This window comes from Argopecten irradians, chromosome 9 (genome assembly GCF_041381155.1).
Source record: "Argopecten irradians isolate NY chromosome 9, Ai_NY, whole genome shotgun sequence".
Classification (NCBI taxonomy): Eukaryota; Metazoa; Mollusca; class Bivalvia; order Pectinida; family Pectinidae; genus Argopecten; species Argopecten irradians.
The window spans coordinates 33,787,369-33,809,241 of record NC_091142.1 but is presented as its reverse complement, the minus strand read 5'-3'; the positions used below and the strand labels follow the sequence as shown (position 1 = coordinate 33,809,241).

General features: G+C 36.5%; 2 protein-coding genes and 1 long non-coding RNA gene across 9 annotated transcripts in view; 2 read left to right on the top strand and 1 right to left on the bottom strand.

Moving 5' to 3' along the window:
* Positions 1-21,873, bottom strand: part of LOC138332125 (lactose-binding lectin l-2-like) — a 387,766-nt gene that overhangs the window by 9,307 nt on the left and 356,586 nt on the right. The gene's annotated exons all lie outside the window — the stretch shown is intronic.
* Positions 1,680-3,145, top strand: LOC138332123 (uncharacterized). Its single transcript, XR_011209775.1, has 3 exons — positions 1,680-2,053; positions 2,379-2,533; positions 3,067-3,145. It is a non-coding gene; the product is annotated as an uncharacterized lncRNA (long non-coding RNA).
* Positions 3,146-20,412, top strand: LOC138332122 (uncharacterized). The gene is made up of 9 exons (XM_069280088.1): positions 3,146-3,222; positions 3,866-4,029; positions 12,766-12,894; positions 13,345-13,482; positions 13,809-13,964; positions 14,403-14,516; positions 15,128-15,196; positions 15,561-15,648; positions 16,558-20,412. Exons 2-8 carry the CDS (start codon positions 3,987-3,989, stop codon positions 15,572-15,574), a joined length of 663 nt encoding a protein of 220 aa, XP_069136189.1. The 5' UTR covers positions 3,146-3,222; positions 3,866-3,986; the 3' UTR covers positions 15,575-15,648; positions 16,558-20,412.

Below are 21,873 nucleotides of genomic sequence, written 5' to 3'. Positions count from 1 at the left end.
ACAAAAAGAGCGACTATAGATATAATCAAAAAGAATACACCTTGTCACACATTTTTAGTTGAAATTCACATACAAAAGCCAAGAAACCATCATCTATAACCCATGTGCAGCAGATATAGATGTGATCGAAGAAGAAATACCTCTTATCGCCAACTGATTACGCTGAAGCGTGTTACCATGGGCGTCGCCATCTTTTACCGAAAGTTGTCCTAAATGGTTGTTCTAGACCCCTAAAATGTCCAAAACTGGTCTATTGGCACTGATGGGTCCATATTGATATACATGTAAACTGTAACTAATTCTCAGATCCATGTGAATTTGACTTCACATTTCCCAAGGACATCAATATACAGTTGTTGACTGGGGTTGAGGGTAACAGATGATTTGTTGGACCCGAAAATAAACTGTTCCACGAGGCCGAAGGCCGAGAGCAACGGTTTGTGTGAGGGTCCAACAAATCATCTGCTGTCCGAAAGCCCAGTCGATAACTGTTTTGTTATATCCCATTGTGACGTCACTCCGGTTCCACAGCACATTTTAACAGTCGATTTTAACAGTTCTTTGGGCCGCTCGACGGAACAGTTTATTTATTGGCATTTTTGTCCGTAGAGTTAATATAGAAAATATTTTATAGGGGTATAACAATATACATTAATAACCTTCTAGAAAGTCCCAAACATCACTGACGACTCCCAAATTGTAGAAGGACCAAACAGCTGTTCGCATCCCTAACGTCACTGACGGATCCAAGAAGGACATAACAGCTGTATGGTATCCCTAACGTCACTAATAAAATCTCGGGCTAAGATTTTGTAACATCCCAACCTCGGCTAACGCCTCGGTTGGGATTATGTTACAAAATCTTAGCTCTCGACTGAGATAACCCGATCTCGTTCACTTAAAGGTAATAGATTTTTTTCTCGCGCCTCTAAGATATAACAAAACCCATCTATATACGCGTTCAGAGTGTAAAACTATCCCGTCTTGGGACTCCAGGTTCAAAGCCAATTAACCATTTCATCTGCGCTTCGATTTCAGTCATTCCGCATAAAACTATAGTTCGGTTATATCAAAGAGAAAACGATGAGCAATCGGTACATACTGTTTTCATAATTAAAAACAACAACCGAACAATGCATGGTAAATGACTGAATGCACATATTTCTAATAATATTGATTATCTGACGCAAGTGACGTCACCGGTTCGAGAGTTTTACGTCACATGCGCGGACTGTTACATGAAAGGCGTAAAATTCCGCCAAAATTCGCGTAAAGGTACCAGACAGATCGGACGAGATAGAAAAATCTAGCACCGGGTATCATGTGAGATTTCCCTGTCCGAGGTGCGAGAATAACTGATCCAAGATGGACATAACAGCTGTATGGTATCCCTAACTTCACTGACGAGTCTTAGAAGGACGAAACAGCTGTATGGTATCCCTAACATCACTGACGAGTCTTAGAAGGACAAAACAGCTGTACGGTGTCCTTAACATCACTGAGGTGTCCAGAAAGGACGAAACAGCTGTACGGTGTCCCTAACATCACTGACGAGTCTTAGAAGGACAAAACAGCTGTATGGTGTCCCTAACATCACTGACGTGTCCTAGAAAGACAAAACAGTGGTACGGTGTCTCTAACATCACTGACGAGTCCTCGAAGGATGAAACAGCTGTATAGTGTCCTTAACATCACTGACGTGTCCAGAAAGGACGAAACAACTGCATGGTGACCTTAACATCACTGTGCAGTCTTAATAGGCATTCTGATATATCAGATAGTCAGTGGAACCAGGTTACAGTGTACAACTATTTCGCCCTTCCGTATCAAGACATTGGACTTTGACATTTCAGCGGTAGACTTCTTACAGAAATGAAAATCATTCATCTAAGGTGTCATTCTCTCCTTTTTCAGTTCGACTTGTGAATGGAACTGACCGCTCAGGCATCGTTGAATTATATCAGGCAGCATTTAATCTCTGGTGGCCCGTGTGTGGAAAGGGGTGTTGGTCAAACAAAAATGCTTATATCACGTGCAAAGAATTAGGATTTGGGTATGTGGATATTTACTGGGGAAATGTCTATCATGACTATCTAAATTTTACGAGAATTGGTCGAACGATTGTAGTTTATATATGTTTATGTTACATAGTTTAACAGTAGATTGCTCTATGTTTGATATTGTAGTTTATCACAAGACTAATATATAAAAATTGGTAAACAACTGAACATGGATACTTGTAATCCTTCGCCCTTTCTCTCTTTCCCTTTGTTTGTTTAATTTGTTGTTTTTGCTTTCCCCATGGAAAATATTTTTGTCATGTTTTTTTATTTTTGTACACTGGTCATTTTGTACTTTTTTCCTCTTCGTTTTTCTAGAGGAGGGGAAATGACAGAAGAGCTATCGTATTCCGCGGACCGAGACACAGTGCAGTACAAGTGTAACGGGACAGAAAATGCTTTACATGGTTGCAAGACTGGCTCATGTTTAATCGAAGGGGCATGTTCAGTTAGTGTTAGAGTAACGTGTCATGGTGAGCATGCTTTGTTCGTGGGTTTGGTTTCTAAAGATTGCTACATAAAATATGGTTCACGTTAAATTATACCTATCCTTGCTAGATGTGTAACTTTATCAATTTCTTGCATCTACATTAGAAACCTGAAGTTACATTGATTTGCCATAATTTAGTGATAATTGTTGCATGATACATTGGTATTTCATGGAAGTGCTAGTCTCGCAAAATACTTCACGAGCGATTATCATTCTGATCTAACGGAGTTACTTCCATTGCTGTCATTTCGTCTAAGTGATCTTCAGAAAAGATGTAGTGAGGTCAGGTGAAATGATGTGTATTCAAATAAGGTCATTGTGAGCTACATTTATTGACCTACATATGGATGTATAACCGTGATACGTAGAGGCATTGGGACGTCCCAATTCAGTCCTGACCAGTAACATAGGGGTCTATCTAGGTAAGTAAAGCATTACAAGATGTTGTGACTTAATTGATTTGCAAGTAAAAGTGTCATGATTTTAATAAACATAGAACTTTCCGGTTTTCAACAGGTGCAGTTCGTTTGAATGGCTATCAGACCCTTAGTGGTAGAAAAAGGGTGGAAGTTTTCCGGAAAAATTCAAATGGAGATTCAAGTGGAAAGGTCTTTGTAGAGATAGCTGGACAGAAGAAAACACAAATGTCGTGTGTAAACAATACGGATTTAGGTAGGTCGGAGTTAATACTGTGTCAAGGTCTATAACTCAAGTTAGTTGGAGTTAATACTGTGTCAAGGTCTATAACTCAGGTAAGTCGGATTTAATACTGTGTCAATGTCTCTAACTCAGGTAAGTCGGATTTAATACTGTGTCAAGGTCTATAACTCAGCCGGACACAAAACACTACCCAATTTCAGAAAATATATGATTATTAACAGACTGTATTAGATGTGACATAGGAAAATAGACACCGTGACTTCACAATATAGTTTCATAAGAATGAAAGATAGAAAACAAACTTACCTCGGTATGTCAGTTTATATCTAGATACCATCCATTTTATCAAAGCAGCCCTAAGAAATTTCCGATTGAAGCATTTGTGTTTGATTGTTGGTATATGTGTGTAGTACATTTGTTTGTTTTTTTGCGTTGAATAGATTAATCAATAATTGCTATTGTTACGCCGTTATGTCAGCCAATCATAAGCGACGTTACAAACAGGAACGTCAATGTTTCCTTTATGGGCTGATAAAGTACCGGTATAACAGACAGAGAACTGTTCAATGTCTCATCTCAAAAATATACATTTTTATCTATATAAAAGAAAACAAGACAAAAGACAAGTTGAACTGTGTACATGTATAATTTACAGAACAGGAAAGTCAAAGGCTGGAGGAATACAGAATTCCAGTAAAGAAAGGTGGAATGGTATTGAGTTTAATTGTTCTGGTGTGGAGGGCCATCTGTCTTACTGTCATACGGTCAATTGGGAGATGCCATGTGACTCTGACGTTATCGTCATGTGTAGTAACCCAGGTAAGTATACAATACTACAAATGTACACTGGTAACGACATATCTATAGTAATTACATACATATGGTTACTACGTATCGATGGTATCTACATATATATGGTAACTACATATCTGGTAACTACGTATCGACGGTAATTACATATCTATGGTACCTACATAAATACATATCGATGGTAACTACATATCTATGGTAACTACATATATGTGGTAACAACATATCTATGGTAAATACATATCAAAGGTAACTACATATCTATGGTAACTACGTACCGATGGTAACTACATATCTATGGTAACTACATATCTATGGTAACTACATATCTATGGTAACTACATATCTATGGTAACTACATATCTATGGTAACTACATATCTATGGTAACTACATATCTATGGTAACTACATATCTATGGTAACTACATATGCATCATGGTAATACATATCTATGGTAACTACATATCTATGGTAACTGCATATCATGGTAACTACATATCTATGGTAAACTACATATAAGTAACTACATATCTATGGTAACTGCATATCGATGGTAACTACATATCTATGGTAACTACATATCTATGGTAACTGCATATCGATGGTAACTACATATCTATGGTAACTACATATCTATGGTAACTGCATATCGATGGTAACACATATCTATGGTAACTACATATCTATGGTAACTACATATCGATGGTAATTACATATCTATGGTAACTACATATCATGGTAACTACATATCTATGGTAATTACATATCAATGGTAACTACATAGGGATTGGATTTCGCTTTTATGTTAACCATGCTTGTATGGAGCAATTCCTCTAAGAGCCAATGTATATTCTTAGAAAAATTGCTCTATACAAGCATGGTTAACATAAAACGAAATCCAATCCCTATATTTACACTCACGTGACTTTTTTATGTTTTATGCAATAAAATCGTTAGTTGAATGTGACGTAATTATTCAATAAAAGTCGGTCAAAAGTGGGAGGAGCTTACTCAATTGAACAGCGAATGATGACTCTTCACATAATGTAAAATTATCATCCGCGACGACAAAAATGTTCAATATTTTATTGTAAAATAAACATGACAAACAAAGTAAATTTCAGAGATAATTTTATTTAATCAGATCCGAACTTTAAATATATATTCAATTTTGCTAAAAGTTAATATATATCGTAATAACATAAAGAATTTGTACTCGGCCACATGTGTGAACTCGGTGACCGGTATTGTGCAGCGAGGCGAAGCTGACGCACGCTTACACACTGGAGTTTTCCGAAGTTGTCAAAACACCGATGTTCAAGTAGTTCAATGTGTTTGAGATGTACAGATGTAGTCTGACTTGACGATATTACATCCTTGGCAGCCATGTTTTTATATAATCTACGCTTAGATCCATCGCCATCGATAGATGGAACAATTTCACTTGTGTTCGATGGATACAATGTATTTGTGGTGACGCGTAACTGTCAACACGTGGATTACTAGCGGTGCATGTTTTATAATACACATGATTAAATTCTCAAAGAACAAAGACAAGAGGATATGTTTATAACTGACCCCTATCAGAGGGTCTCACGCCCGTCCACCCCAAAGACTCGATCATAGGACGAACACAGACACAGAGGTAATGTTTACATTTGACACCCATCATTTTGTAACAAAAATGAAAGCATTGAACGCCGCCCTGGTCGGGATATTTTTCCCGTTTCTTTATACAATTGTTAATTTAAAAAATGTTTGTATCATATTTAAGGAATAGATGCTTATTTTGCTGAGGTTATGAGGGTATAATGATAATGGAGCACGTGTAAATTATGTAACCCCGGCGAACAAAATAAACATCTATTCCTTATATTTACAGTTTTTCAAGTAAATTAATATTATTAATTCCCGCGGCAGTTGCATATTTTTTATTAAAATACACATATTCTTTTCTCTCCCGTCATCGTCAACGAATTCGATTGAACAGCTGATTGGAATCGAGTCATTCATATGTTCCCGCCAAAAGTGGGGTCATGATCCCACGTTGCTACGCCATCGACTATTCACGTAACAATAGAATCGACGCGCGTGTTGTGCTAACATTATGCACTGATAATGATAATACTAGAAAGCATGGTTATTGAGTCCATGTCAGTGCAAACTGTAAATATATAAATATAAAACATGTATATATTGTTTACATTTTTCCAAAATTCTATGAAAAACAACAGTATACAATTAACGTTGCGTCAAAATGTAAACAAAGCCATGTGTTTCCTTTTAAAAAAGTAGCCCCTTTACGTTGCATAGAACATTTTCATACACAAGTTCAAAGTTCAATGTTACCATGCAGTTATGGTAAACAAAATCGGCTAGTATTCGCGTATAGTGAACAAGCCTAGCAAGTGTAAATATATATCTATGGTAACTACGTATCGATGGTAACTACATATCTATGGTAACAACGTAGCTATGGTAACAATACATATCTATGGTAACTACATATCTATGGTAACTACATATCGATGGTAACTACATACGTGGTAACTACATACCGATGGTAACTACATATCTATGGTAACTACATATATAACTATGGTAACTACATATCTATGGTAACTACATATCTATGGTAACTACATATCTATGGTAACTACATATCGATGGTAACTACATATCTATGGTAACTACATATCGATGGTAACTACATATCTATGGTAACTACATACCGATGGTAACTACATATCTATGGTAACTACATATCTATGGTAACTACATATCTATGGTAACTACATATCTATGGTAACTACATATCTATGGTAACTACATATCTATGGTAACTACATATCTATGGTAACTACATATCTATGGTAACTACTATGGTAACTACATATCGATGGTAACTACATATCTATGGTAACTACATATCTATGGTAACTACATATCTATGGTAACTACATATCTATGGTAACTACATATCTATGGTAACTACATATCTATGGTAACTACATATCTATGGTAACTACATATCTATGGTAACTACATATCTATGGTAACTACATATCTATGGTAACAACGTAGCTATGGTAACTACATATCTATGGTAACAACGTATCTATGGTGACTACATACGTAGGGATTGGATTTCGTTTTTATTTTAACCATGCTTAGAGGAATTGCTCCATACAAGTATGGTTAACATAAAAGTGAAATTCATTCCCTATATTTACACTCACATGACTTTTTTTTTATATATATATTATGCAATCAAATCGTCATTTGAATGTGACGTAATTATTCAATAAAAGTCGGTTAAAAGTGGGAGGAGCTTACTCAATTGAACAGCCAATGATGACTCTTCACATAAGGTAGAATTATTCATCCGCGACGACAAAAAAGGTCAATATTTTACTGTAAAATAAACATGACATAAATGTAAATTTCAGAGATAATTTTATCTTATCACATAAGAACTTTAAATATATATTCAATTTTGCTAAAAGTTAATACATAGCATAATAACATAAAGAATTTGTACTCGGCCACATGTGTGAACTCGGTGATCGTTATTGTGCAGCGTAGCGAAGCTGACGCACGCTTACAAACTGGAGTTTTCCGAAGTTGTCAAAACACCGATGTTCAGGTAGCTCAATGTGTTTGAGATGTCTTCTGACTTGACGATTTTACATCCTTGGGAGCCATGTGATTATATAATCTACGCTTGGATCCATCGCCATCACTTGTGTTCGATGGACTGCCAACACGTGGATTACTAGCGGTGCATGTTTTATAATACACATGATTAAATTCTCAAAGAACAAAGATAAGAGGATATGTTTATAACTGACCTCGGTCAGAAGGTCTCACGCCCGTCCACCCCAAAGACTCGATCGTAGGACGAACACAGACACAAAAGTAATGTTTACATTTGACACCCATCATTTTGTAACAAAAATGAAAGCACTGCACGTCGCCCCGGTCGGGTTTTTTTTTCGTTTCTTTATACAATTGTTAATTTAAAAAATGTTTGTATCATATATAAATATAAAACATGTCTATATTGTTTACATTTTCCCAAAACTCTATGAAAAACAACAATATACACGTAATTTTGCGTCAAAATGTAAACAAAGCCATGTGTTTCTTTTTAAAAAAGTAGCATCTTTACGTTGCATAGAACATTTTCATACGCAAGTTCAAAGTTCACTGTTACCATGCAGTTATATTATGGTAAACAAAATCGGCTTGTATTAGCGTATAGTGAACAAGCCTAGCAAGTGTAAATATATATCTATAGTAAGTACATATCTATAGTAATTACATACATGTGGTAACTACATATCTATGGTAACTACATACCGATGGTAACAACATATCTATGGTAACTACATATATAACTATGGTAACTACATATCTATGGTAACTACATATCTATGGTAACTACATATCTATGGTAACTACATATCTATGGTAACTACATATCTATGGTAACTACATATCTATGGTAACTACATATCTATGGTAACTACATATATAACTATGGTAACTACATACCGATGGTAACAACATATCTATGGTAACTACATATCTATGGTAACTACATATCTATGGTAACTACATATCTATGGTAACTACATATCTATGGTAACTACATATCTATGGTAACTACATATCTATGGTAACTACATATCTATGGTAACTACATATCTATGGTAACTACATATCTATGGTAACTACATATCTATGGTAACTACATATCTATGGTAACTACATATCTATGGTAACTACATATCTATGGTAACTACATATATAACTATGGTAACTACATATCTATGGTAACTACATATCTATGGTAACTACATATCTATGGTAACTACATACCGATGGTAACTACATATCTATGGCAACTACATATCCATGGTAAGTACGTCACTATTGGACTAAGACGGGAGCAGCTCCGTTTCAGGTAAAATGACATAAAATGTCCATAATCAAGCTGTGAAAATCCATAGTTCCACTTTCTTATGCTTAATATGCGTGTATTTTTTACCAGTTGTGTCTGGTGTGTGGGTTACGCCAAACGTAAATCGTTCATACGTAATATGTTGTTTAAACGGGGCTGCTATCGTCTTAGTGACGTCACTTTGTATAGTAGTGTAGGATGTATCTGAAAGGAAAATTATCCCTCTTTCTAACGGTAGTAACTCTTTATACTCGCTATAAATGTGATTTGTTTAGCCGCTAAAACTAGGTGGGGTAGAATTTTTGTTTCGGGGAGTTTTCCCTCCATCTGGGGTATATAGTACATGTACATGTACAACACAGGGGGCATTACCTTAATAAAAATGAATGTTGTGATACATACTTGTGTATTTGGTGGATGGAATGCTGAACATACCTAACTTTTTTCTGAAAAATACCAGATTTGAAAAATTATAAAAAAAATCGGGATATTTTCTTACAAAACAGAGAAAGAGACGATAGTCGCCATGTTGATATATCTTACGTAGAGCTGAGAAAAAATACCTTTAAGTGATCGAGATCGGGTTACCTCATTCAAGAGATTATATTCAGTAAAACATATTCATTTGATTTAATACCTCTCAACCAGATCAGCTTTTCTGTCATGTGTGACAGCGTTCCTTGAACCAGAGATAAACACTGTCGTCCGCCATCTTGCCGATCAGCGTCAGTAGCAACGTATCCGGTTTCATTCCCTAGTACACCTGGTGTGTAGTGTCGCGGCGGAAGTGATTAATGGCTCGTGGCATATCAATTTATTCATATCTATAGTAAGTCCGTATCTTAGGAATTATGATTATTTTGCATACTTACGGTGTTAACAGCATATGTGATAATTATGGGATATATATATGCAGGCCTCTGGCGCCTTTTCCGTACATAACGATTTTTACAACCATGTGCGCGCCGTTACAACGCATAGCTCCATGCTGTATGGGAGTACGCTTGATGGGCCATCAGATATCTTTGATACAAGCTCTCTGATTGACTCATAGGAGCGAGTGGACCAATCAGAGAGCTTATAACAAATCGGAGACGACAGACAAAAAATGGCCGAGATCGGTGATCATCTGTTCTGCATAACAATAAATGGAGCGTGGGGATCGCTAAGGGATACTTATGTGCAATTTTTATAAGTAAGTGAGTTTATATTGAGGATCTGCACTTCAGGGATGCATTCGTTGAATAGATGGCGATTTTATTCGGTCTGTGCTCATTAGGGAATCGTGACCTGGGGATGTAGCGTGTACTTTTCCGACTAACGATTTTTACACGAATCCTCGTAATTCAACTTTCGATATGAAATAAAATTCGCCCATAATCCCATCATATCATATACCATAGTGACCAGTAAAATTGTCTTATATGAAAGCTAAAAAAAAAAAAAAAAAAAATTCATCGTTTCATCAACATTGTGCATGAGTTTTCTCATGTGTTTTAGCCAAATTTTTTTATCCCTGCAAACCTTTTTTATCAAATTAACGTTTACAATCTGTGTTTTAGTCCTTACTTGCTTTTTCTTACCTGAACTTTTATCCTGATATTAATGCAACTTGTAGTTTGGCCCTAAATGACCTTAGTTGTCGATGGGCCGTAAAACTCAAACAAACAAACAAACAAACAAACAAACAAAGCTAAAAAATGTTCAGATCGGATAATTTTTGTGGTGTTCAGAGCATTTTAAAATTAATTACCCCATTTTCTGGAAATGGGATACAGGGCTAAGTAAACAACCTTTCAGTATTTTTAGTATTTTTTTTGCACGGGACGTAAACCTGTGGCTCAAGTAATCTGTGGTGGTCGCACATTTTAAGACGCTTCATCAACATGAAAGAATTCATCAAACACCGTCACCACAAAATATTGCTATCCTCAGAGTTTTATCAGGATATATTCTGGTGTCTACCTTTGTTAGCCATTACAAAGGTACGAGTACATGTACATGCACAATTCTAGACACAAAACCTGTAACTTCACTACAAACAGATTCGTGTGACAATGGAGGTTATTTCTGTGGAGACTATTACTATACTAATTGGAATCTTGATTTACCACCACTTAAATCAGAACACATCAATGTGAAGGAGCTAGTCGCTATTTACCTAGCAATTTGTCGCTGGTGTTCTCGATTAAAATCAATCTACACAGACAATAGATCCGCAGCATCATGGGTTATTAAATGATCTTTTCGAAGCCACACTGTCATAATTTTACTGCGGATTCTCTTCTGGTTTTGTGCCTTTTACAATTTCACTTTGAAATATGTGAGTTTAGAGGTTACATGAGCCACAAAAACAAAAACACACCTGTACGATTTAATACCGTCCCTCCAACCATTCACAGCAGAGGAACTCACTTATCATATGTCATTTGTGAATAACAGGTAGTTCAACAGCAGAGTCCCTCCAGTGAGTGGCCGAGGACCTGAAAAGAAGGGCATGGGCTAATTCTACGGTGGCGACGTATACTTCACATCTGAGGTGCTATGTGAAAATTTGTGCACTGTTTCTTCCAACGCCTGTTCCAGCTGTGTCTACAACCTTACAGATGTATATCTATCGTTTTAGTACAGCTAGACAATATCTCAACATCATCACTCACCTTCACAAGTGTTCAAATTTACCTGATCCCTTAAAGGGCGACTACCACCTGCAATAGGAGTTAGCCGGAGTTTAAACGTGTGTTGGGTGTCGCGCAAACGCATGTTGATATTACATGTAGTTAACCTCAAATTCTACAAGCAATTCATTCAACTCTATGTATGGGCAATCTACAGGACATATCTTTTTTATGTGCATGCTTAGTAGATTTTTCGACCTACTACGGCCAGGTAATGTGGTAGTTCGCCAATCCTTTGACAAGGAAAGAGATTTACGGAGAGTGAATATTTTAGCCTGTGAGTGGGGGTTCATCATCTTTCTCCGTTGGACAAAGACAATTCAATATAAGGAGAAAATAGTGGAAGTGTACCACCCAAAATTAGAAAAAAATCTGGCGTGTTATGTCCGGCAAGTGCTATATCAGTATTATTACAGTTCTCCAAGTCTGCAGACTCTTTAGGCTCTTTGTTTCTTCAGAACGATGGGTCGACCCTGTGTTATAAAACATTTCTCAGTTTGCTTCACAAAAACTGGTATTCAATCCTCAAATATCAAAGGACACTCTTTTCGGAGGGGTGGAGCCACATGGCTCAACATAATTGGTGTTCCTATTATCAAACATATTGGTTTCTGGTCCAGTGACGCTGTCTATAGATATATTGAACATGACGATGAGGTAAAATTGCGTACTATGCAAGAATTTACAAAATCAGTTGCGTTGAATCGATGTTTTGTGCACAAGCCACGCCCGACTGTCTTCATACATTGTATGTAATCTGACATTTTTCAATTACATATACCATTACCTATCATGTTTCCTACACAACCATCCATTTTTCCTAAGAACTTAGAAGGAATTACTTCACTAATCAACCAATTAGCACTGGGCTTGGTGTTAAGGTTTTTTTTTTTAGACATTGCAACATTTTCGTTTTTCTCTATTTGTACAATTAATTAATTTTATTTTTTCTGTCAATGGAATATTAACTTATAATAATTTCATGTGTAAATGTTTATTAAATTTGCCATAGTCTTGATGTTGGTTGGTTGCTGTTTAAATAGTTTTACACTTCATTTATATCGCACAAATGTGGAGTTTAATTTGCTGTTCGTATTTAGGTCGTTACAACGAGACGTGCAGTGAGACGGCACCCTGTGAAGACGGCTTGAGTTGTACAAAAGAAATATGCAAGTGTGGTAACGAAATGAAATCCTATTGGAGTACGGAGAGGAAGAAATGCCTATATCGTAAGTATATCTACGTATCTATCACAGACCGATTAGTAAATAAGTAGCTGTATAACTATAATGGTCTAGGACAACTGGTTAACTCTATAGGCTGGCAACTCAGTCACGTGGAAATACACATCCTACTTCGGATGCCTAAAAATACCTTTCTTCAAAATAACATTTTAGAAACTATAAACGAATGTTTACAGTAAATATTTATCTTTCATCTCCTGCATAACTAACACTATAATAGAAAGATACATGTTATGAATTTGTACAAAATCAAAACGTACTAATCTTGTATGGTCCTGTCAAGTGGATATCTCAACTCGTGAGAAAGATTCTGGCTGGCACAACACGAGGGTTGCCGAGTGTTGACAGCCAATATCATTTCACGAGGGTCAAGATATCCCTGCAGATCTTACATGTCCATAGTTCTTTAGAAAAACTTTCTGTTTTAATATTCAGAATCTTCAGTAGGCGGAAGGTGCCGCTCTGATGACGACTGTATCAGTAACCTCGTCTGCCAAGGAACCGGAAACAGACATTGTAAATGTGGAACCGATGGAGAATTCTGGTACTCAAAGGAAAACAAGTGCCAACAGAGTACGATGAGATGTTTTCTACAATTTACATAGAACGTAAATTGTTTGATATGGACAATGATTCATTGTTTTGGGTTACAAGTTTGCAATCGATAACTGTAATCGTACGTTAATAGGCTTCATGCAGCGTTCAGGTTTATACCAATGAGGCTAATTCCTGAAATTGTTGACAAACTTCTTCTTTCAACTCATTTGAAGTCATACAATAGACACTTAAACACAATGTTCAATAGATTTTAGTTGGTACTCTTTTAAGTATATTGTATGAATAATTATAATTACATGTATCAGCAAATGTTTGATTTATATGTTTTAATTCAACATTAGAATCCCACTACTCTGCCGTTTTTGTATTGACGCCTCAAACATTCGGATCAGCCCGTGATTTTTGTGAAGACGAAGGCGGACACCTGGCTTCATCAGACCAAATTACACAGCTGTTTTCTACATGTGTGGAAACCAATGCAACAATATGGATCGAAGGTAAACAAAGTTCATAAAATCGTGATTTGTAATAAATAACAGAAAGTAATTCACTTCAATATATAGAAGGTGCAGGATAAGTTTCTGTTGATATTAGAAAAGAACGGTTGTCACTCGTCTATTTGTTTTGTGATTGCGATGTCCATTTTTCTTGTTGAAATTGGAATTGATGATGATGAAAATGAATTTTGTAGGAAGGGAAATAACTCTTGATAGATAGTTAATGTGTGTAATCAATATGTGTGTACTATGTAATGTTTAATAGGATAATTGTAAGTACAATTAAATATTTGATTTTGAATAATTTTCCAAATGTAACATTTATTGTATTTGTCTTTCATGTATCTCTTGTCAATGTTGTCTTGTGTATATTATTTTTAAAAAATGAATAAAAAAATAATGAAAAAAAAAAAATGATGGAAATGAATTTTGGAAAAGGTACCACAGAAGAAGAGGTGTGTCCCACTGGAAGGAATTCTGATGGAACGTTGCACATTGGAAACCAAACCAGGTGTTCGAACATCTTCAGTTTTCTTTGTGTATTAACCAACGGTAAGTCTGTATTTTAACAATTGCAAAGCTTACAAAATAGAATTAATCACACAATTTTCTTTTACAAACTCAATGTTACTAAAGCATAAACTATTCGGGAACTGTGTACACATTCAGATGTGAAGCTTATAGGACTTACAATTTAAATTTTGTTAATAAAAATATAAATCGTTAAAAAGACAAAAGACATTATTACCAGATTGAAAATCATAGAGATTTAGAACTATACTCCACATACATGTTAAACCCCAAATGCAGCCAAAAATAGACCAGACAGAAGTGGGAAAGCATTAGATGTACCCTACAGCAATCTTCTGTTAATATATCAACAAATAACATGACGCATGAATTTCAGCTCTGATATACATTTATTATACTCTTGTATTGATAACAAATTATGAGTTTGTGCATATGTACATGTGTGATTAAAAATATGAGGATATGTAATGACTACAATATGAATGATGCAGAAACAAATAATAAAAGATACATTGTATTTCAATGGTGCAACAAATCCATGTACAATATATGTTTTGAGAATTTTCTTATCTTTGTCAGCCGTGACTTGTTCTTTCTTTTCTTTGACTGTTCCAATGCCGTTATTTTACCAGAAACTCTCGATGGCATGGTCACTAACTGTCGCCATCAACACCAGACGATAAAAGGTGCCGATCTGACCAGTACGTAGATCCACGGTAGACTGACTTCCGTGTTTCCGCGTTATGTTTACACCTTACATAAGTGGCGATGTGATATAAAATTCATCAAACGAGTTCAACAATTTGATATGTCATTTAGAGACATATGACATAGTCACGAGTGTAAAATTCTATTTATCACAGAACTTTTATCTATAGAAATATAAGAAAGCTCTAAGTTTCGTCTCAATATAAAACAATAGAAATCCGGCTCGGATGTGACGTTTCCGTCTACTGAGACAATCAAAACTACATGTGACGTCATAATAGCGTTATTACACATGTGTGGTCGTATGACATGGATGCCATTCTACTAACTAAAATGTGTAATTTCCTTATATTTCAGATCCTTTGACATGACCGATTTTTGCAGGATTGGCTTTTGTTCTAATCCTGGCTCTGACCATTGCAGCGGTATGCTACATGTATAAGAGGTATGTTATTTAATGTCAGTATTAAATTTTTTAAAACGTTTCTCGATCTACACATTTAATTCGTCTATCAGTCATTTGTTCTATAAAAATCTATAAACACATCATATCACGTAAAATATAAATCCAAAAAATCTAATTAGCTATCGCTTTTGTTTGGGTATCTCATCATTAACTGAACGAGAGAGAGAAAAAACATTTCATTTTATATAATACAATTTATGATATGTATGGATCGAGTATAATGATTCATGTATATATGAAATTTACAATAGTCATAGTGTATGAACGGAAGTGTATAGTATTTTTTTTTAAATTTAGTAGTTGCGAGTCTGTATAGCGGTACTCGGTCACTTGCTAAGACAAATGAAACAATAGGTAGTGGATATTTTTGCCAATTTTATTTATTCTGTACGTTTTTGTTGTAATCTTAAGTTATAAACGGCGTCGTGGATAGCAATTTGAACCACCAGCTTATGAAAAGTGTCTGAACTATCAATGTCGGCTTAAGCTCAATATTTCTTAAGTCACTGGTGGTTCAAATTGGTATCCACGACGCCGTTTATAACTTCAGCTGAATTACTGTTCATCACCGAAAAATTGAGGAACTATGAAAAGCAAAACAACCTAATACATTGTAATGTCGAGTGATTTATTTTGATTATATGTTTTGTCACTTGCTTAATAATACAATTATCACTTAAATATGTAAAGTTGTGCACGGAAACAATGTACAACATTGTATACATCTGTTATTTCAAATATTGGCAATAATCGATGTTTTACCGACTTGTTTATCACGCCATCTTCTCCTCCTTTCGCTTCGATACTCTCAAGTGACTATACAGTCTAGAAATTATCCACTCCATAGTGTTTATGATTTGACGATAATCGACTGATTTAATTCTATAGGAAAAAGAGAAACCGTCCCAAACATGGACACACCGCGTCATACGACAATCAGCAGCCAGCAAGTTCAGGTGTGGAACTACATGTAGTGAACAATGATGCTGTCCACGGGACGAATGGAAGCGAATGTTATGATCTCGCGCACACAGATCATGATCTTTATGGTTATGGTGAACTCGGCGAGAAGCCACCAGCGGTAGCCCCTGATCTTTATGGTTACGGTGTACTTGGCGGGAAGTGTCATAATAACGATGGGCTATATTCTCACTCGAGAGAACTATACAATACGGGAGAGTACGATTCATTCATAAAGAAAGACGAGGACACAGATGTCAACGACATATACGATCACACCCGACATCAGGAAAACCATTACGACGATTTTCAAAAAGGACGCAAATGTTGAAAACGTAAAAATATTTATAGATTCGGAGACAGAACTGCATATACAAATAAGAGCTCAAAATGACTTTTGGCAGTACTGTCAAAAATCACTCTTCTTCCTGGCCGACTGTCTTCCTTCGAACATCTCCCTTGAGACCATGGCCACCTCACTCATGGCCTTCAGTGGAGCGCTCACCCTTGTGAGAAAGGCTCTGAGTTTTGTCCGAGACACACCATAGTCTATAAAAATGGCAGTCTCACAAAGCAAATGATATCTACGGAGTCGCTACTACGTACATACTGTATACTGGAGACGGCATTGTTGACCAAATTACAGATATAATTAACTCCATCATGTGTGGAAAGAAAAACAGTTCTACCATCACTGAAGGAGGGCACTATTACCCCCATATACAAGAACAAGGGTTCAAAATCCGAGGCCAAAACTATCGGGGGATTACAGTTACACCAGTACTCACCAAGGTCCTGGATGCTCTTCTTCTGCCTATTGTGAGACACTTGGTGTCTGCCATTCATAATCCAATGCCAAAAGGTTTTACTACGCGTCTCCACGTATGGCGGCCGTCATTCTTGAAGAGACCATCCAAGAATCTCAAGACAGCAAGAGTCCCTAATACGTGTATACCAAGTCAGCTTTCGATGCGGTAAATCATCACAGTCTGCTGAGAAGGTTATCAAAGACAGAGTCTGGAGCAGCATGCATACACACACTTCGGATTCCAGATTTATCAAGGAGTAAGACAAGGTGGACTTTTCAGTACAGAGTTCTACAAACGACAGGGACAAGGACAGTATACAGCGAGATGTCAAATCTGTGGTGTCGTCTTCAAAAAACAATAACACCCGGAAAGACCGCCGTAGATTGCACAGCCTACTCAATCTCAACTCTAACTATCCAGCCTCAAGATTAGCACAGGACATTATTCAAAGTAGTAAACAAAATCAAAAGCCACTTCCTACAAAAAAACCTTTGCACTGTATAATGATGAGATCCACCCCGGAAATGAACTAGCGAGACTGAGGGCATTATGTAACCAGCACCTTATAAGGAAACTCCATGAACATCCTACAATATAAATAAAGAAAAACAGTGACACAACAGTATTATAGGGAGTGCCCTGTAAAACTGGCTCAAATTTATATATTAGACATCACTGTCACTATGTGACAACATGATCACCTCAACCCTCTTGCTATCCAATTAAAGGCCAGGCTTGCTTGTAACTCATACCCAAAATGTGACAACTTTATTGAGGAGAAAACGAATTTCATCCAATGCTCCATGTGTGAACTCAAATACTGCATTAGATGTACCAAGCAGTCCAAAGTACTGGTACAAGCTATAGGAAAGGAGGACAGACAGAACTTTAGGTGAACGTGTACTGTGTGTAAAACAAAGTTTCTATCTATGTATAACATACAGACAGCAATAGCTAACTTGGGTACTACAAATGACCTCCGACTCAAAACAATTGTAAAGAAATAATAAGATTCAATAGACAGAACAATAACTGGGTGGAGGAAGTCACTCAAAGCGTTAAAGACAGAATAGTGGAAGAGGTACGAGGGGAAGTCAGAGAAATCGAGGACCAAAATCAAGAATGCTAAATCTTATTATATCCAATATCCCTGAATCCTCCAAAACAACAAGTGAGAGTAAAAACGAAGACGACATAACACCATTCAAGGTTCTATGTGCCTCTAAACCCCTAAAAGTGAATTTGGACAGTAAACTTAAAAGGAAGCAAATTAAAGAAAATGCTAGGAACATCAAGCAAAAAACCCCAAAGCAGTTACAAAAGGCTTTTATAGCGAAAGACCTACCTCCAGAAAAAAAAGAGAGAAAAATTAAAACTAAAAAATCATACACCATCTCTTACCCACAAACAACCCAACTCATCTAATGCCTTTGTGTGCAAATTGATTCAACGGATAGTGAAGACGAAAACGATGACCCAACTCGAATATTTCAACAACACAACTATCATCGATGTCCACGGGAATGGCCAGGTATGATAATAGGGAGTGTCCTGTCTCTAACCAAGGTCTCCACATCAGTACCATAGCTTCTGATGACGGACCCGGTATATTGATGAGAATTATAAATCTACTGTAAATACAAGTACTTTTAACCAACCAAACCACTATCAATGAAGCGGAACACCGTAAAGTTTATATACCAATACCAATGCAGAAAATTATAACTAATTTAAAATAAATATTAACAAGCAGACGAAATATAGTATACGTTTTATTTTGAATTCATAAAATATGCTATTCGACCAGTGTCAGACTTACAGCTACTCGTATATGTACATGTATATACGGTGGTCAGTAGTCAGTTACATGTATCTGCATACGTGTTGGTCATATCATAATCGTGATTAGCCTTGTGTAACACGGAATGGATACATTGTGTGGGCTGTTGGGATAGTAGATATCAGGTATTAGATATCATGGCCAAATACTGATGTGTAAACCTCCCTGCTGTCGTTGTTATATGTACTAACCATTATAAATAGAGCTGACCAGTGATATATCAGGGGACAGCAATGCAGGGCCAGACAGAGAGAGAGGGAGCTAGACTGGAGCATACATCTTGTGTGTGGTCCCATTCTGGGCCACATATCTTTTCGACGGCCGCCAGGATTCGAACCTGACTCAATTTTGATAGTAGGTTATAATAAATACCATTTATGAAAGCAGTTTGCATCTAGCTTTCGGTTTGATGCCATTTTCACAATAATAACAAACAGTACACACTGCAAACAAACAAAAACAGTCACCGGAAGCCCCCTAAAAGTCACCATGCATGGGTCATGAGAGGCAGAAACTGGCGCGTGAGACTTGTTTTTTTTAAATCGGTGCCATTTTCCCCTTTCTTTTCCCTTTCTCTCTATTTTCTCTTACTTTGATATCTCTTCTATCGTTGAAGACCATCTGCATATATGTATCTTGATAATTAAGCTCACAACGACAGGTTTCCGGGCACACACTAAAATCCGGATTTCAGACCTCAAATTTTGACTTATTTGGGCACGTTCAAAGGTGATTTGTAACGTCACTATTGCATTGACCGAATCAATATTGACATATTATATAGCAATGAACATCTCCTTTTAAAATAACTCGTATTTAGTTTTCAAGGGTCTCAGTGGGGCTCCAGAAGGGTGCATGAAAAGGGGCAAATGCATAATTACGCATAAATACGTACGGCCTACCAAAGGATATCAACCATGACTTTATTTTCATGTGCAGTACAACAGAATAAAATTTGACAAACACATCGGAGTCAATCATCGTACACAAACTACAACTGTACACATACAAAGAAGTTATGCTGACCCAACAAATGAAGACCTGACCTGACGAACCATTAGCCATGGCCAACAATACAATCAACTACAATTGTATACAACAACTTTATACAAAAGATTCAAAAATCCATAATATCCGTAATCATAGCTACACCCATGCAGTGAGTGTTGCGGATTTCAATATCAAGCATATCAACTGGGAAAATGAAACCACAGCCACAAGTGAAAAACCATCCAGTGTTCAAATTCATAATACCAGCACATAAACACTCCAGCAAGAGTAACAAGAAATGAGGAACTATCCATTCTTGATCTGGTATTTAACAACGAGGCGAACATCATATACAACCTTGAAATAATACCCCAATAAAGGCAACAGTGACTTCGCCACTATAAAATTTAACTTAAGGTTATATAGTGAACCAACAACAACAGTCCTTAAGCTTAACTACAACAAAGTAAACTATGAACACATCAGGCTAAACCTGGTAATGAAGAGTGGGGCACTATAATTTGTAACTCTGTGGAGGAGACTTGGGAACGCTTTACCGATATAATCAATCAAGATATCAAAGAAAACATACCAGAGTGCAGAGCTACTTCTAAAAAGTTTCACACGCCATGGATGAACAACAGTGCCTGCTTCGCAATCAAAATAAAAAAAAATGGCAATGGAAGGAATGGAGAAAAGAAAAGACAATACAACCCTAGAAATCAAATACGGAGGTAAAGAAAAGAAAAGGCAATACAACCTAGAAATAAAACACCGAGGCACAGAAAGCAAAAGGCAATACAACCTTGTGAAAAAGAAATCAAACACTGAGGTAAAGAAAGCAAAATGCAATACAACCTAGAAATCAAACACCGAGGTTGCATTGCCTTTTCTTTACCTCGATGTTTGTTTTGTAAATAAAGCAAAAGACAATAAAACCTAGAAAGTGAACACCGAGGTACGGAAAGCAAAATGCAATACAACCTAGAAATCAAACACTGAGGTACAGAAAGCAAAATGCAATACAATCTAGAAATCAAACAATGAGGTAAACAAAACAAAAGGCAATACAACCTAGAAATCAAACACCGAGGCACAAAAAACAAAATGCAATACAACCTAGAAATCAAACACCGAAGTACAGAAAGCAAAATGCAATACAACCTAGAAATCAAACACCGAGGCACAGAATCATTTCAACATTAGAATCCTACTACTCTGCCATTTTTGTTTTGACGCCCCAAACATTCGGATCAGTCCGTGATTTTTGTGAAGACGAAAGCGGACACCTGGCTTCATCAGACCAAATTACACAGCTGTTTTCTTCATATGTGAAACTTAATGAAACAATATGGATCGAAGTAAAAAAAGTTCATAAAATCGTGATTTGTAGAAACATCAAATAATTCATTTCAATATATAGATGGTGTAGGAGAAGTTTCTGTCAATATTAGAAGAGAACCATTGTGACCCGTCCGATTCTTTTGAGATTGCGATGTCCATTTTGTTTTGTTGAAAATGGAATTGATCATGACGGAAATGTTTGTCTGAAAAGGTACCACAGAAGATGAGATGCGTCCCTTTGGAAGGAATTCTGACGGAACG